At 36.8% G+C, this 17,323-nt stretch overlaps 1 protein-coding gene across 11 annotated transcripts in view; it reads right to left on the bottom strand.

Moving 5' to 3' along the window:
- Positions 1–12,540, bottom strand: part of BNIP2 (BCL2 interacting protein 2) — a 47,960-nt gene extending 35,420 nt beyond the window's left edge. For 6 of the 11 annotated variants that reach the window (XM_081507598.1, XM_081507600.1, XM_081507604.1 and 3 more), the window contains exons 1-5: positions 12,354–12,540; positions 5,528–5,634; positions 4,566–4,633; positions 3,907–4,083; positions 2,012–2,188 (exon numbers count right to left, since the gene is read on the bottom strand). In XM_081507598.1, the coding sequence (XP_081363724.1) occupies positions 2,012–2,188; positions 3,907–4,083; positions 4,566–4,633; positions 5,528–5,577 (472 nt within the window). In that variant the 5' untranslated portion in view covers positions 5,578–5,634; positions 12,354–12,540. Of the gene's footprint in view, positions 1–2,011; positions 2,189–3,900; positions 4,084–4,565; positions 4,634–5,527; positions 5,635–12,353 lie in introns of those variants that run through there. The other 5 variants (XM_081507596.1, XM_081507601.1, XM_081507603.1 and 2 more) reach the window with 2 other exon arrangements.
- Positions 12,541–17,323: the final 4,783 nt, after the last annotated feature.

The following is a 17,323-nucleotide window of genomic DNA, read 5'->3' as shown; positions in this document are numbered from 1 at the left end:
AGCAATGAGTATTTCTGCTTTAACTTTTATTCCCATTGTTTACAAACATGCACTGAAAAGGTTGAACACTTCAAGTACATTAGAATCTTCACTACCTTTCTTAACCTCTTAGTCACAAAACACATTGCAGTAACTCAGTAGGACAAAATGGCCCTAGTTACTATTTTCTCTTAAATAAAGTGCTATGTCTCAAAAATATTAGGTTTAAACCATGAGGCAGGTCTTACAACCTGCTTCCAATGAAGGAGCTGAATTAATACATTATCTGTGGACTTCCTGATCCATATTATCCTGTTTTCTTCACGAAATAAGACTAAATTAGGCAGAATAATGCAACTGCAAACATTCAAGTGATTTATTTTCAAATGAATGAAGACCATAGAAATAAGCAGGAGAAAGCATTTGGCAGAGAGCAAATTAAGCAGAAATGACTATGTGAAAAAATCAATCTGCTTGACCTATGTGGCACCTTGTCCTGCATTAGGAGGAATTCAGGTTATATGACATGATCTACAGAGTGTATTTTGACTACCACTAACATTCTGGTGCTATTTAAACAGTGACTATGTAAACTTCTACATACAGGACAGTCAGAATGATAGAAATTATAGCTGTACTTCATAGCTTTTCCTATTTGATTTGTAAATTTCTTAAGGGATCAAGCCTTATATTTGTATATTCCAGAAATACACAAAGTAGGTGTTCCATAAAAATATGGAATGAATTCTCCACTTTGTGGTAAAGCTAAGTGATTTGTTCACAGTTTTAAGGTAAATTAAGAATCATATTTTAAGGGGCCATGTTGTATTTATAAGCACAAAAGGGTTGTACAACAATGTTCACAGCAGTTTTAATCATAATAGCTCAGACTGGAAAAATCTCACATGGTCCATCAAAATAGAGATGGATAAACAAATCAGCAGTAACAAGGAATGAACTGCAGACACATGCAACAACATGGATAAATGTCAAAATCATTATGCTGAGTGAAAGTAGACGAGTGTAAACTGTGATTCCAGTTACACGACATTTTGTAACAGGCAAAACTAACCATGGGGTAGGCATTAGAATAGTGGTTACTGCAAAGAGGGTATTCATTGAGAGGGAGTACCAGAGAATTTTCTGGGGCCATGAAAATGTTCTGTCTGTCTAGGGGGTGTAGATTATGAGTATATATGGTTATACAGGCATTTGTCAAAACTCAGTGAATCATACACTTAAGATTAGAGCATTTCTAGTGAAACAACAAAGATAAATACTCTATATCACTGGTATCTAAAATACCGTAACTCTTAGGAACAGAGATTAGAATGGTGATTACCAGAGACAGGATAAAAGGGGAAATAACAATCAAAGTACAAACTTCCAGTCAGAAGATGAGTAATTTCTGGGGACTAACATACCACATGGTGACAATAGTTAACACAGTTAACAATATCTATTATGTACTTAAAAGTTGCTAAAGGGTAGTCTAGACCTTAAATGTTCCCACCACAAATACGAATTGGTAATTATGTGACGTGATGCAAGTGTTAGCAAATACTATGGTGGCAATCATTTCCAATACTGAATGCATCAAATCAACATATTTTATACCTTAAACTTACATACAATGCCATATGTCAGTTTTATCTCAATGAATATGGAAAAGAAAAAAAGGAATTTGCAACTACTGCAAAAAGAAAACAAAGGATTAGAGTATTTTACTCCATATAAATTATAAATGGATAAAAAGAGAAGAGTGTTAAGTCCCAGTTTAAGGGTGTTAGGGATAAGGGTGGAGGGAGATAGTTTTCATTGTATACTCTTATACTTTTGGAACTTATTGTATGTGTGTATTAACAATTTTTAAATGCTCTATTCTTTTGCTTCAAACCTCTTACATTTCTAAAAGGACACAATGTTTATTATACTTTCAAAATTATGTTAATATCTCAAAGGAGAGATTCTCTAAGCATTCAGATATCTGATAGTGTATTAAAAAATCTGAAAAATCTCTGGTAACTCTTACCTCCATGGCTGATAACTTTCTTATAGGGTTCAATTGCTTTCATATCAACCCTGTGGTCCTGTTCTCCAATTCTGAACATACGCCAGCGTCGTCCATCTTCTTTTTCCTCTGTTGCTGTATATTCAGTAATTGAGCCTTTCCTAATAACTTCAGTAGTCTTGGGTTTTGGAAGATCATCTGTCAAAATAAAAGATTTTTAAATCACAGATTGTTACTTACACAATAAAAATCAAATTACATGTTAACCACTTTACTATCTAATTAGACTGTTCAGAGAATATTTTTTATTATACCTTCTGTGGAATTTTTTTTAACTTTTTATTTTATATTGGGATATAATTGAGTAACAATGTTGTGAAAGTTTCCTATGTACAGCAAAGTGATTCAGTTATACATACACATGTATCTATTTTTTTTCAAATTCTCTTCCCATTTAGGTTGATACATAATATTGAGTAGAGTTCCCTGTTTGTGGGATTTTAAATATCTCTTCCATAATAGAGGAAAAGGCTTACTCTTGATATAAGGCCATTTTATTTTTGGAAATCATAGTTCATTGCTTAATTCACAGAGGACCTAATCGCAGTACAATGCACATCTACAATTTTCAGATTCTGTTGACAACACTGTCCTTGACAGATAGTTACCACTATATTAACTAAAGCAACTCTCTGGGGGCCAATGCTTTTTGCTGTTGAACACATAAATTATTCCCCAAACATTATAATACCAGATAAAAAGTGGTTAACAAGTCAATTGTTACTTCTCATTTGATCAGTTTCATAAAGCAGAAAATTATTTGATAATATTACAAAGTGTACATGCAAAAGTCTATTTTAAATTGACATTAGCCAAAGCACAAGCACCAGTGATTAGGTATAATTTACATTTTAAGGTTGCATTTTAGCTGATTTTTCATGATGTAATGATTTGCAAAATTTTAGTATCACAGTCCTTACCAAAAGTTGGGGGAAGGGGAAACCTACTGTATGTTAGTTGTTTGTTTCCAAGACAAAGCTGTTAACGCAAAATATCCTTCCAGGAAATGACTACAGCAGCATTAAAGAAAGAAGAGACAAAACACATAGGCAGAAAACTATTTCAGTATCTTTATAAAATATTGTTTACTACCGGATTGCTTATTGAACCAGTAAAATGGGGAAGAAAAAAGAACAAAAGGTAAAGTACATTAAGAATCTTACTCTTTACTGCAGATAACATACCTAGTGCTAAACACTGCTTGGAAGCAAAAGTCTTAAAAGATGAAATATGCATATATAAATTATTCCCAACTACAAAGATACTAGACAGTAATTATCTAACTAAAGGAAGCATGCAAAACAAAACATATGCCAATTCCTTTCAATTCCAAATAGCTAATGATAACAAATGTAAGAGTGGAGTCAAGGAGACTACATTAGTTCAAGTTGGTCGTTTACAAAGTGCAGCACTATCAGATGAACCCACTAAAAAAAACAAACCTCAAAAAAAAAACCCTCAAAACCCTCCCTATAGAACTCCTTCTCTGCAAATTCTTAACTACTTTTAAGAATTCCCTCTTTTCAGTGCTTTCCCTCTTAGTTGACTGACTGAATAAAAGAACACGCTGTAATTATCAAGCAATATTTGGAAGCAAAATGGAAAAATGTAACTTTACAGCACTGGGCAATTGAAAAAAAAGCCACATGTAATCTACTATAAACAGTTTGGAAAGCCATAATATTCGATGCTAGCCAAATTTTATATCTTTACAACCTATACATGATCTTATTTCAATAAAATCCCATAATCATTGATTTTAGTTGGTTTCATAATCAAGTGAAAATGCCACTATGCATATACATGAACACAAACATTCATTAACAAAGGTCAGGTAAAATCAATGAAACACCTACCTTCCCACTCAAATTCATTACTGTCCTCCGACGGCGTATCTAAGTCATCTAAGTCAATCTCCCCACTTTCATCCAAATCATCTGACAACACAGAGCCATCACTAGGATCCAGAGTTAGGCTAATGTCAGGAGCCATTAGTTTCTTTCTCACTTTATTGCCATTAACTTCTAGCAAGCCTGGAATGGGTTAAAAAGAAAAATCAAACATATATTTAGAAAAAATGCTTAAATGCATAAATCAAATAAGAGAACTTCAATCACTTTATTCTTGAGAAAATAACATTCATTAAACAATTCCAAAGCCCTTACTTACAAACTTTGGACTTTGATCACTACTGCTTCTGTATCACAGCAAGCTGACACATCCCAGCAAGGATATGCCTTTTTAAATAACAGAAGCAGAACTTACAATCACTATTTACTACTAAAAATCATCCTCCCTCTCTCCTTCATGATCAAAATTTCTAAAACCCAAGGGTATGTTTTTATAAAGTATTGCAAAGTATTCCAAAGCATTCCAAAAATGCTTTCCTAAACAGTCAACTTACCCTTTGGCACCCTATGATGGAACAAAAACTGAGTATATTTTATATCGTGACAAAGTGTGTTAAAAAGAAATACCACAGATAAAAGTCTATTTCTAAGTGTCAAGTTCTTACCAGGTTGACTCTCTGGTCCAGTTACAGCTAATATATCTGCTTCAATACTATCATCTTCTGGTAAAGGTCTAAAACACACAGACATAATTTTTAACCCAGAAATTAATAAAAAAAATCTTTTGACATTCAAAGATCTATTAAAATAGCTTATAGAAACAATTATGTGGAAAACTGAATAAAGCAGTGTTCCTTAAGCTTGAGTAATTTACAAACTACTGTTAAAGAAAATTTTCAAACTGTCTCAATTGATTTACATATCTATATAAGTAACATATAAAAGTAGGTATATATTCCCTATGTAACAGCTCTTAAATACAACTACAAAACAAATTTAAAAAATCACTACTTTACAAAGTGAATATACTTCAAATGCATGAATTTAATGGGATGTACAATACAATGTATGATGAAGCTAAACTGTCACTTACAATGGGAATATGAAAATGACGATTATATGTTTTTGAGCTCAGCATTTCTGTATTACGATTATCATGCTGTGCTATGCAATGACTCAGTACTCTTACCAGCTGTTCCTATTCCAACTGTTAAGTAATCTTCTTATGCACTGAGACGGTCTTCTGACCAAAATGGCATGGAAGTATCCCTTAAATATATGATCTGCCTTTGCTCTTTTTCTCTTACCCTAGCTGGTGCTGACAGAATTGTAAACACAAACACAAATGTGTGAAGGTAGCTCACCAGATAATATAGAAAGCTTCCCTTATCTAACTTAACAAGTTTTGTCTTAAAATAAAAGCATACAATTTAATAATTCCTGCAGGCTTCTAAAGACCATCTTCCTCTAGAAACCCTGAAGACTCTATTACTAGTACTAAAGGAACATTTTGCAACACTGGGTTTCTTTAAGAAGTCCAATCAATATTCATTTAGTAAGTGACACCTCAGTAAAGAAGTAGTGAAGTTCTGTTTTGAATTTGTTTTCCTTTAAAAACATTGCTCACATTGGAAAATCTTCGTCTTGCCATTCTTCCTTAAGTTCTACACCTTCCATCCTCAGTCTGGACTCAATGTCAACTACAAACTCCTGATAATCAAGAGTGCCAAAATCCTGTTTTAAAAAAAAAGAAAAGAGAGAGAAAGAAAAAATTTCACAGGCTTATTTTCCACATTATCTGTTGAAGAGATGCAATAATCTTATATTTAAGTTCACACTTCCACCCTGGTCATGAAATAAATTTAGTGGGTTGCAACTACTACTTTCCATTCCCCTCCCCCGGCCCCAAGAATCAGAAAGGAGCCAGAGTATATATATTCTAGTAATTACCATTTGTAATAAGGGTGCTGTGCAGTGAAGTACTTATTCCACATGTATACATGCATGTGTGTGTCCAGGACATGATTTACAATTTATTAGGTACTGTGAATTATGGAAAAGCCATTTTGGGGCTGAGGGGCACAAATAATCAAGTAAATAAATATATTCTCTACTCTAGAGCCATAATCAAATTTTCTGTCCTTCGGAGAGAGGTTAATTCTGGAAATTGAACACTAGTAACTAGCATTTATACTCTTAACTCAGCAGAGCCCAAGTGGTATGCTGTCTCTTATATTTACTTCTCCGTAGTTCCAACGCCACAATTTCTGAGCCACTTAAAGAGGGCTATTCAGTACCTGTTCAGTAAATGAATTATGCCATATTTTTATTTGTTTCATATCTATACCAAGCTTTTCTCATGTAGTTTATGATGAGTTTTCAGACACTGATCTTAGTGAATATTTCTATTCATGCAACTACATGTTTTAACTTAAGTTCAGTTTTTCTAAGGAAGGATATGGGTGTTACTATCTTCAGTTTACAAAATGACGGATCTAGAGTTTGGCAAGGTTGATGGAATATGAAAGAGAGGTTTGAATATATTTAAGAAATCAGTAAGATCAACTGGTTAGCAGTACAACAAAAACTGTGGTAACTTGAGGGGGCAGGAGGTATAAACAGAATATTTGGTTCACTCACATTAGAGTAAGTCAACAGATGACTAAACTTAACTTTAAAAAAGGAAGTAACTCCTGAGAAATCTGTATGCAGGTCAAGAAGCAACAGTTAGAATCGGACATGGAACAACAGACTGGTTCCAAATTGGGAAAGGAGTAAGTCAAGATTGTATATTGTCACCTTGCTTATTGAATGTATATGCAGGGTACATCATGTGAAATGCCTAGCTGGATGAAGCGCAAGCCAGAATCAAGATTGCAGGGAGAAATATCAATAACCTCAGATATGCAGATGACACCACCCTTATGGCAGAAAGCAAAGAGGAACTAAGAGCCTTTTGATGAAAGTGAAAGAGGAGAGTGAAAAAGATGGCTTAAAACTCAACATTCAAGAAACTAAGATCATGGCATCCGGTCCCATCACTTCATGGCAAATAGATGGAGAAACAATGGAAACAGTAACAGGCTTTACTTTCTTGGGCTTCAAAATCACTGCAGATGGTGACTGCAGCCATGAAATTATAAGACTCTTGCTCCCAAGAAGAAAAGCTATGACCAACATAGATAGCATATTAAAAAGCAGAGACATTACTTGGCCAACAAAGGTCCGTCTAGTCAAAGCTATGGTTTTTCCAGTAGTCATGTATGGATGTTGAGAGATGGACCATAAAGTTGAGTGTCAAAACATTGATGCTTTTGAACTGTGGTGTTGGAGAAGACTTGCAAAGTCCCTTGGACTGCAAGGAGATCAAACCAGTCAATTGTAAAAGAAATCAGTCCTGATTATTCATTGACGGACTGATGCTGAAGCTGAAACTCCAATATTTTGGCCACCTGATGTGAATAACTGACTCATCGGAAAAGACCCTAATGATAGGAAAGACTGAAGGCAGGAGGAGAAGGGGATGATAGAGGATAAGATGGTTGGATGGCATCACCGACTTGATGGACATGAGTTTGAGCAAGCTCCGGGAGTTGGTGAGGGACAGGGAAGCCTGGTGTGCTGCAGTCCATGGGGTTGCAAAGAGTTGGACATAACTGAGTGACTGAACTGAACACATACATCTCAAGAGATAGAAAGCATTACTAGTTATCACTAGAAACTTTAAACCAGAGGTAAAAGGATTGACACCAGTGGAAAAAGAAAGAAGGTGGGATGGGGAGAATGAGGCTTTTCACAGTAAATCCTTCTAAATTATTTAACTTTTAAAACCACATATGTGTAACCAGTGGTCATGTTTAATGGTTGCCTATCTGCTGTGTCATTATAACAGTCAAAAGATACACAAAGCTGTACCAAAAAACCATTATGTTCCAGAACAACAATAACAAAATTACATAGAAGTTTTCTAAAGTGTTAGATTTCACACAATAAACTAAATTCTTATCTCTGCCAAGACTGTGAGGCTTTTTTCCCAGTTGAATTCTTACTTAGGCTTAAGAGTTTCAAACATCTTCAAAAGGTTTACATTTTGAGGAACCACTTGACAACAGAAAAAAAGCAAATGCTGTCTTTTCTCCATCAACATATTTGCTGGGAAAAGTCAGTTAATTTATATGTAGGAGTAAGGCATTTTTAATTCTCCGGGAAAAACTTAGGCAATTTTGAGAAATGAATGGAAAACACACTTAAAATACAGTAATCTTGACTTATTTAAGACTTTGATATTCACTATAAAGTGAACTAATGTTTTATCCTAGATTTAATAACCAGAGAAGTTTCATTATTTAGTCTCACATTTGTACTAGGTGATAGAAAAATAATAGGACACTCTCAGTATTTTTTCAAATACTTCACATACTCAAAAATATTTAATATTTCAAAAATATAAGCAGTGACTAGAAGTTGCTACCACTATGTTTGCAACATCTAGCACAGTGTCTGGCACATAACAAGCCTGTAGATATTAGTTAAATTTAAAAATAAATATTTAATTGTAAGGTGTAACACTGAATAACAGCATTTGTTCTGTTCAACCTCAAGCTTATTTTTCTTATTAAACTACATAAATAGGCTTCCTGTTAAGTTTTACACCTCAATAAAGAGTAGTGAAAATATTTAGGGCAACTAACATACTGTCCATTTCTGTTGGTAAAAATATTCCATGTTTGTAAGAGAAAATACACACCTTGTGCAATTCTACAAGATAAACCGTGTCTTTTAGCATTTTACCACTTCAATAAGTCTATCACATGAAAATACTACTTTAAACACAAAGAGCCAGAGTCTGTCAGCTCACTAAGCTGATTCATTCAATTTTTACTTTAATATCATTGAGTCACATGATGTTAATACACCCCAGCATGTGGACATGGATATTTAGTTTGGGAATAATTACTTAAGCTTGTTAAACAGGACCTAGAGGGAGAGAAAAATAGGTTCACTCTTAACCATTTCATAACAAATTTTAGAGGGAAAAATATTGACACACTAGGTAAAGTTTAAACTAGGTAAAGTCAAAAAGTCTTTGAAAGAGGACTGTTCTTAGAAGCACATTATCAGCAGTTGTAAGAACAGGAAGCGAGAAAGGAGCAATTTAAGCACAACTCTGAAGGAAATCAGGATATCGCTGACTCACAATATAAATAAATCAGAATGGGGAAGTAATAGTTTAAGATGCTAATTGTCAAAACAACCAAATGGAACAGGAATAACTTGATTTCTCAACAAACTTGTGGTAGCAGTGGCACGTCATTACTTATGCCAGTTATCAGTGGTGGTGATAGAGATAAATACAAAACGGTAGCTGACTTCAGTGAGGTGTGGTGGTAAATTCAACCAAGATGAAAATGGGGATTTCCTCATGCAGCCTAACAATATAAGTAAAAATTAAATATTAAGATCACATTTAGAAACGCCCAAATTATAAGTTAAAATTTTACATTACAACTTCACCATTATGTAGTTTAATACAGATGGTGGAATAAGTGCTAGTACTCAACATGTACACTCAAACCAATTTTGTTCGGCAGAAGGAAATGCTTAGGCAAGCCTTTCACATCCCCATTTAAATGAAAGGACTTTGTTCCAAATGTTCATGTTCACATTTTCCTATGAAGCTGGCAATACTGGTAGCATATAGGAAAATATTTTTGGCCAGCCTGTATGTTCAGGAAGGTCACCAATATACTTCTGTAAAGACCCTATATGCCTGCTTCTCATTGTTTCCTTGAGAGCAGAGTCATGCAGGTTTTTAAAAATGAAATGACACAAAGATACTAACACCTTAGAATGGCTATTATCAAAAAGACGAGAAATAACAAGCAGTAGTGAGGGTGCGGAGAAAAGGAAATCCTTGGTGGAAATGTAAACTGGTGCAGCCACTATGGAAAACAGGAAGGAAGTTCCTCAAAAAATTAAAACCAGAATTCCGGTACAATCCAGCAATTCCACTTTTGAATATTTATCGGAAGACAATTAAAACACTAATTAGAAAAGATGTGTGTACCCCCATGTTCACAGCAGCATTATTTACATTAGCCAAGATATGCAAGTAACTTAAGTATTCACTGATGAATGAATGGATAAACAAACACACACACAGGAATATTATTCAATCATTTAAAACAAATTTGCCATCTGCCACAACATGGGTGGACCTTGAGGGCATTATGTAACATACGTAAAGTCAGAAAGAGAAAGACAAAACACATTATGATCTCACTTATGTGTGTGGAATCTTAAAAATACAAAAGAGAAAAATCAAAGCTTATAGACACAGAGAACATATCGGCAGTTGCCAGAGGTGGAAGGTGGAAAGTGTGTGAAATGGATGAAAGGTGTCGAAAGGGATAAACTTTTAGCTAGAAAATAAGTTAGTTCTGGAAAGGTACAGCATGGTGACTATAGTTAGTATCAGTGTATTAGATATATGAAAGTTGCTAAGACAGTAAATCTTTAAAGTTCTCATGATAAGAAAAAAGTTTTTATAACTAAATATGATGATGAGTGTTAACTAGACTTACATGTATTTGGCAATGCATACAAATATCGAAATCATGATGTTGTCTACCTAAAACTAAAAAAAAGTTATCTGTCAATTACATACCTCAATTAAATGTGATACCCTATCAGAAATGTTAACACAAAATTCAAGAAAAATTACAACAGCCCTGATGTGAAGACAAAGCACAGGACAATTACGCCGACCATAAAAGGTATATTTATTATAGTATCAGTATGCAGAATATACTGGAGAGCTCTGAGACCTTTAAGAATATTAAAGTCTAATAACTGATTTCTAATACTTTCTAGAGTTACAAATATTAGATGTAATATAAAAGTATAACTTTGGAATATTATTATCATCTAAGTATACTAGCACTCTGCTTTATAGAGTGTAAGCTTAAGACGACATCTTTTGATCCACAGTCAGCAAAGGTTAAATTACCTGATCTGGCTATACATATACTTTCTTTCTTAGGTGTCTTTTTCCATTGCTGCTCCTTCTGTGAGCATTACACCAGAAGAATGAACAGAACCACTTTCCAAAGAGTGCTTTTCCCACTCACTTACTGTTTGTATATCCATCTCATACATTCCAACCAAAAATTCTGTATCATATATAAAACACTGCGGTTATTATCCCCATTTTAGCTTATATTTGAGTCAAATAACCACACCCTGGTTTCCAGATTAGACCTAGACTGTTTCTAATACAGCACACTGTCTCCAGTTCACTGGCAACTTTCTACAGAATAAGCCTGTCAAGCTAGATTTGGCTAAACTTAGCTTCAAAGGTTCTGTAATGCCTTAAGACTACAGTAACACTAACTTATGATAATGAAGTTCAAGTCCTATGTTTGCAGAAGGTGACCTGTCATACTTCCTGCAACAGAGATTATGAAAATTAAAAATAGTGTGGAGAAAATGTAAAATTATAGGAACTAAGGAGAAGATATGCAAGATCATCAAGAAAATGGTCTATAGGATAACTAGACACAGTAACTTCAGTTAAAATTCTGAGGAAACATCCATTTACAAATTGCAGAAATTCCTATACAATTTTAGATAAAGAATACGTTTAATTTAAAAAGTTAAGTAGTTAAGCATTAGGAGAAGTAGCCTAATTCTTTTTTTTAAAAAGGTGAAGATGGGAAAAAAAGCAACATCAAAAATCAATCACACATTTCATTAAACTATATGGAAGGCGCTAAGACTACCTGGACGACTAAAGCCGTGCTCTCAAAGAGCTTGCCAGAGCACAGCAGACCAAGGGGAAGTTTCAAATCGACGTAATAGACGCAAATAAATTTCTGATTTAATATGAGTTGGTCTAGCCGATCATCCGTGGCATCAGGTGCACCAAGGAAACCCAAGCCACTTGTGCCAGCTATTTAAGTAAAAGATAATGTCCATGCAGGAACTCAGCTTTTCACGTATCAAGGTCCATTACAAATGCTGCTTCCTTGTCTATTCCCCAAGGGTGTGGAGCACGTTAGACATCCAAGTTTCTTTGTTCTGTACCAGGACCGACGCTGGTGAGAAATAGGGACTAACAGCGCCCAGTGACTGCACCCAGACCGGGAAGTATGCAGGGGGCAGAGAAGAGGGTTCTCAGCCAAGCACAACCACCACAAATGGAAAAGGGTTGGGAGAAGGGGGGAAGCAAGGGTGGCAAAAAGCAAACAGAAGCCTGGCCAAGGGCGGGGGCCGAAGCGGGGCGGGGGTCCGGAAAGCGCCTCCGGGCAGTTTCTAGGGCGCCTCCTATAACGGATAAAGCTCCGGGCTTCCTTTCTCGGACCGCCCCGGGGGTGCGCCCTTCGGATGTCTGCCCCCCGAGGCCTGTTCTCGGCTCAGACCCGCCGGCCTCAGCCTTCACAAGGGGTACTCACCCCGGAGGAAGCCTTGGCCTCCTCGTCTTCTTCGCCCCTCCAGGCCGGCGACGTGGGGCTGACGGCCAGGTCGCAGAAGGTAGCGCCGAGCGCAGCCCGCTCCTCTCTGACGGCAGCGAGACCCGGGCCCAGCCCCTGAGCCACAGCGGCAACTACAGCGGCCGACCCGGATACAGAGAGCCGCTTCGAAGGAAGTGACAACACCCCGACCTTCTCCGGACCCCGAAGCTGGAGGAAGCCCAGCCAGAGGCGTGGCGTCCCCCCGAGTCCCTCCCCCCGCCCACACCCTCAGCGGTGGCGGGCGGGGCCGGGAAGGAGGAACTAGTCCTCCCGCCGGCTTTCTGTTTTCTCCCGCGACTGGGCCAGCGGAGCTGTCAAGCGTTTCTGTTAGGTTGGCAATCGTTTACACATCTGCAGGGCTTCCTCTTCCTGCGCTGGGCCACTGCCCTTGAGCCTCAAAGAGCCATTTTTGTATTCTTCATGTTGGCTTTACTGATCATTATGGTTTACACTATATAATAAAATGGATGCAAAAAGGGGAGGAAAAATAGTTGATGTCTCATTGGGGAGGTAAAACTCAGAAAAACCCATAGAGTTTGGTAAAATTCTTAAGTGAACAATGCAAAGAAATACAGGAAAACAATAAAATAGAAGACTAGAGATCGCTTCCAGAAAATTAGAGATACCAAGATGGGCACAAGACAGGACAAAAATGGCAAGGACCTAAGAGAAACAGAAGAGATGAAGAAGTGGTGGCAAGAATACACCGAAGAACTGTATCAAAAAGTCCTAATGACCCAGATAACCACAATGGTGTGATTACTCACCTAGAGCCAGACCTCCTGGAGTGTGAAGTCAAGTGGGCCTTAGGAAGCATTATTACGAACAAAACGAGTGGAGGTGATGGAATTCCAGCTGAGCTATTTCAAATCCTAAATGACGATGCTGTTAAAGTGCTTGCTGCAATCAATATGCCAGCAAATTTGGAAAACTCAGCAGTGGCCACAAGACTGGAAACGGTCAGTTTTTATTCCAATTCTAAAGAAGGGCAATGCCAAAGAATGTTCAAACCACCATACAGTTGCGCTCATTTCACATGCCGGCAAAGTCACGCTCAAAATTCTTCAAACTAGGCCTCAAAAGCATGTGAACAAAGAACTTCCAGATGTACAAACTGGATTTAGAAAAGGCAGAGGAACCAGAGATCAAATTGCCAACATCCATTGGATCATAGAAAAAGCAAGAGAATTCCAGAAAAACATCTACTTCTGCTTCACCGGCTATGCTAAAGCCTTTGACTGTGTAGACCATAATCAACTGGAAAATTCTTAAAGACATGGGAATACCAAACCATCTGACCTGCCTCTTGAGAAATCTGTATGCACGTCAGGAAGCAACAGTTAGAACTGGACATGGAACAACAGACTGGTTCAAAATTGGGAAAGGATTATGTCAAGGCTGTATAGTGTCACCCTGCTTATTTAACTTATACGCAGAGTACATCATGCAAAATATTGGGCTGGATGACTCATAAGCTGGAATCAAGATTGTGGGGAGAAATGTCAACAACCTCAGATACTCAGATGATACCACCCTAACGGCAGAAAGCGAAGAGGAACTAAAGAGCCTCTTGATGAGGGTGAAAGAAGAGGTGAAAAAGCTGGCTTAAAACTCAGCATTCAAAAAGCTAAGATCATGGCATCCAGTCAATAGATGGAGGAAAAATGAAAACAGTGACAGAGTATTTTCCTGGGCTCCAAAATCACTGCGGATGGTGAGTGCAGCCATGAAATTAAAAGACACTTACTCCTTGGAAGAAAAGCTATGACAAACCTAGACAGCATATTAAAAAGCAGAGACATCACGTTTCTGACAAAGGTCCATATTCAAAGCTATGGTTTTTCCAGTAGTCATGTATGGATGAGAGTTGGACCATAAAGAAGACTGAGTGCTAAAGAATTGTGGTGCTGAATAAGACTTTTGAGAGTCCCTTGAACAGCAAGAAGATCAGACCAGTCAATCCTAAAGGAAATCAACTCTGAATATTCATTACAGGGACTGATGGTGAAACTGAAGCTCCAATACTGTGGCTACCTGATGCGAAGAGCTGACACATTGGAAAAGATCCTGATACAGGGAAAGACTGAGGGCAAGAGGAGAAGGGAGCAACAGAGAATGAGATGGTTGGATGGCATCATTGACTCAATGGACATGAATTTGAGCAAGCTCCGGGGGTTGGTGTTGGACAGGGAAGCCTGGCGTGCTGTAGTCGATGGGGTCGCAAAAAGTCAGACATGACTTAGCAACTAAACAACAGTAAACCTCAGCAAAATCCTTAGAGTTTGGTAAAATAGTCCTGGGCGAACAGCTTTATAACAGTGCTTCTCAAATTGTTACCAGAAAACTGGGTTCACCTCTTAGTGGGGATTGAGCCAAAAGATAAGCAAGCTAAAGATCATGGGAAGGATTTCTTGCACCAAGCAAGGAGTATGCTAGGGAATCTTCCCCAAAGTAGTGTCTTCCAAACAGAAATTTAGGAAGTTTTAAGCCAAGGATTCATGCATATGCATGAAGGGGCTTGAGCAGAGTATATTGCAACATCGAATTGGGGCAAAGTTTGACCGAGTCCAGGCTTTAGTTGACTGAAGTCATTTGATGGTGAGAAAAGGTCAATATCATCATTTCTTAGGTTCCCATTGATCTGGTGGTTGAATGTTCAGGTTAATTTTTACCATTGAAACAGAACTGGGAGTCTTTACAGCTGTCTTTGTTATTGTTTCTTCTTTTGCCGGATAACAGCCATTTGTTCTTCCGTTTCTTTAAGATCCTTATTACTCATAGTAGTGTATATATGTCAGTGCTACTTTCTCATTGACATATATACACCACCATGTGTGAAACAGGTAGCTAGTGGGAAGCTGCTGTGTAGACAGGGAGCTCAGCTCTGTGCTTTGTGAAGACCTAGATGGGTGGGTTAGGGGTGAGATGGGTGGTAGGGAGGCTCAAGAGGGAAGGGATGTATGTACACTTATAGATGATGCATGTTCCTATATAGCAGAAATGAAAACATTGTAAAGCAATTATACTCCAATTAAAAAATAAATTTTAAAAAATGACTTAAAAAACAAACAAAAAATAATTTAAAAACAATAAAAAGAAAAAAGATCCTTATTACTGACAGCCATTCAAAGGCAAGCACTGTGGTCAGGGTTGGATCACAAAATGGCATTGGCTTAAAATGGCTTCTCTTATGTTAAAACGCTGTATCTAGTTCCTTTCCTCCGAGGACCCACTACCCTATCTGCTTACAAAACTATATGCAGAGAACGATCAGCTTATTTAGTTGTGGACCATACTTTAGTAAGATAAAAGTATCAGGAAAATTTCATCATTAGAGTCAACAGCCATAAAATTACCTGCCAATTTGCTATAAAGTTTTCTAAACATTTATTCTCAGTCTCTGTGCTGTTTGTCTCACTGTGGCCCAGTAACAAACAGTTCTCTGAAGGGCCCAGGTCTATGAGCCATGTTTTGAGTAGCAATGCTGCTCTACAGCTTCAATGAACTAAGATTAGTTTGGAGAATGTAATGAGTCTTCTCAAATCCCAAACCCTAACTCCCTGCAAAGGCTCAGTAGTCAACAATTTGGGTAGTACACTATGGAATAGTGGGGCTTGAGGGGAACTGAAAAGCTCAAAATTTTAAGTCATTGACCCAAAATGCAGTTCCTGGGTTTACATTGCTTTGGAAACATTTACTCACAGCTGGCAGGGGGTTAAACTCTGTGTGTCTCACCTATAAAATGGGGAATAAGTAATACTTCATAGGACTTTTGTGAGATAAAGCCATATGTATATTAGAACAGTGTATGGTATGTTGTAATTGTATATGTGTTAGGTATTATTTTCCTATCAATTTTGTTAAGTAGCTGGCAGAGTGAACAACAAAAATAAAACTGATCAACTAATAGAGCTTTAAACAACTTCTTGGACCATGCTCCTTAGAAAACAATTTCATCTTCAATTAACAGATTTTTCAGTTCCATGTCCTGCAATGTGTAATATTCTCCACAGGGTGGCAGAAAATCATTTGAAATCATAAACAGTTATGTGGTTTTACAATCTTTAGTTTCTTTTTCATTTCACTAACTTTATTGTTTAAATATGCTTGGTCAGTATTTGCTTTGTATTTTGAATAAGCCATTCTACTGTTTGACTTTTTATCCCCATCTCATGAATCATCCATTCTTATTGTTGAAATGTTACAAACTATGGATAAGACAAGAAGGATAGTTGCACTATTAACATAATTATGTATAGCCTTTCAGATTTTTGTATATATATCTAGAGAGAGAGAGAGAGAGAGAGAACTACAAAAATAGCTCATATTTTAGAAAAATAAAATAATTTATCTAATAGTTTATAATCTAATTTTTTCTTCTCATTTAAAAATATATCCTGAATTCCTTTTCTGGTCAACAAGTATATTTAACACCATCATTTTTATTATGGATAATTTATGTACTGATAATTCCTTATTGAACATTTAGGCTGCTCAATTTTGGATACTCCAGCTAGTGTTAAAGACAACACTGCCCAGAATATCCATAAGGTCAGAAACATAGGACTGACTTATTTTCCAAACAATATATTGGCTACATTTTCAAATTATATATTCAATATGTTTTCCCTCAACTTTTCGGTGAAATAACTTGAAGCAATGGGTTCAATTATTAATCTGAAAAAAGAATATACTATTTTCCCTGTGTTTGCAAACTTTTCAGATAATCTTTAGTGTACTGTGACAATCACTTGCTTTTTCTATGTGGTTCCATGAATAGGTAGATATTTAGAGTCCTAAAAATTGGAAAATAATTCAGAGGTGCCAACTAAAGAATGCTGCTAGCCATGTGGTGCTACAGGGATTGAATCATTAGAATTGCAGCTGCTGACTTTTAATGGACTCTGAAA

The sequence above is a fragment of the Giraffa tippelskirchi genome, chromosome 7 (genome assembly GCF_054371585.1).
Source record: "Giraffa tippelskirchi isolate mGirTip1 chromosome 7, T2T-mGirTip1v1.2.pri, whole genome shotgun sequence".
In the NCBI taxonomy this organism is placed as follows: Eukaryota; Metazoa; Chordata; class Mammalia; order Artiodactyla; family Giraffidae; genus Giraffa; species Giraffa tippelskirchi.
Note: the sequence above shows the minus strand (reverse complement) of the source record. Positions and strands in the feature narration are given on the sequence as shown.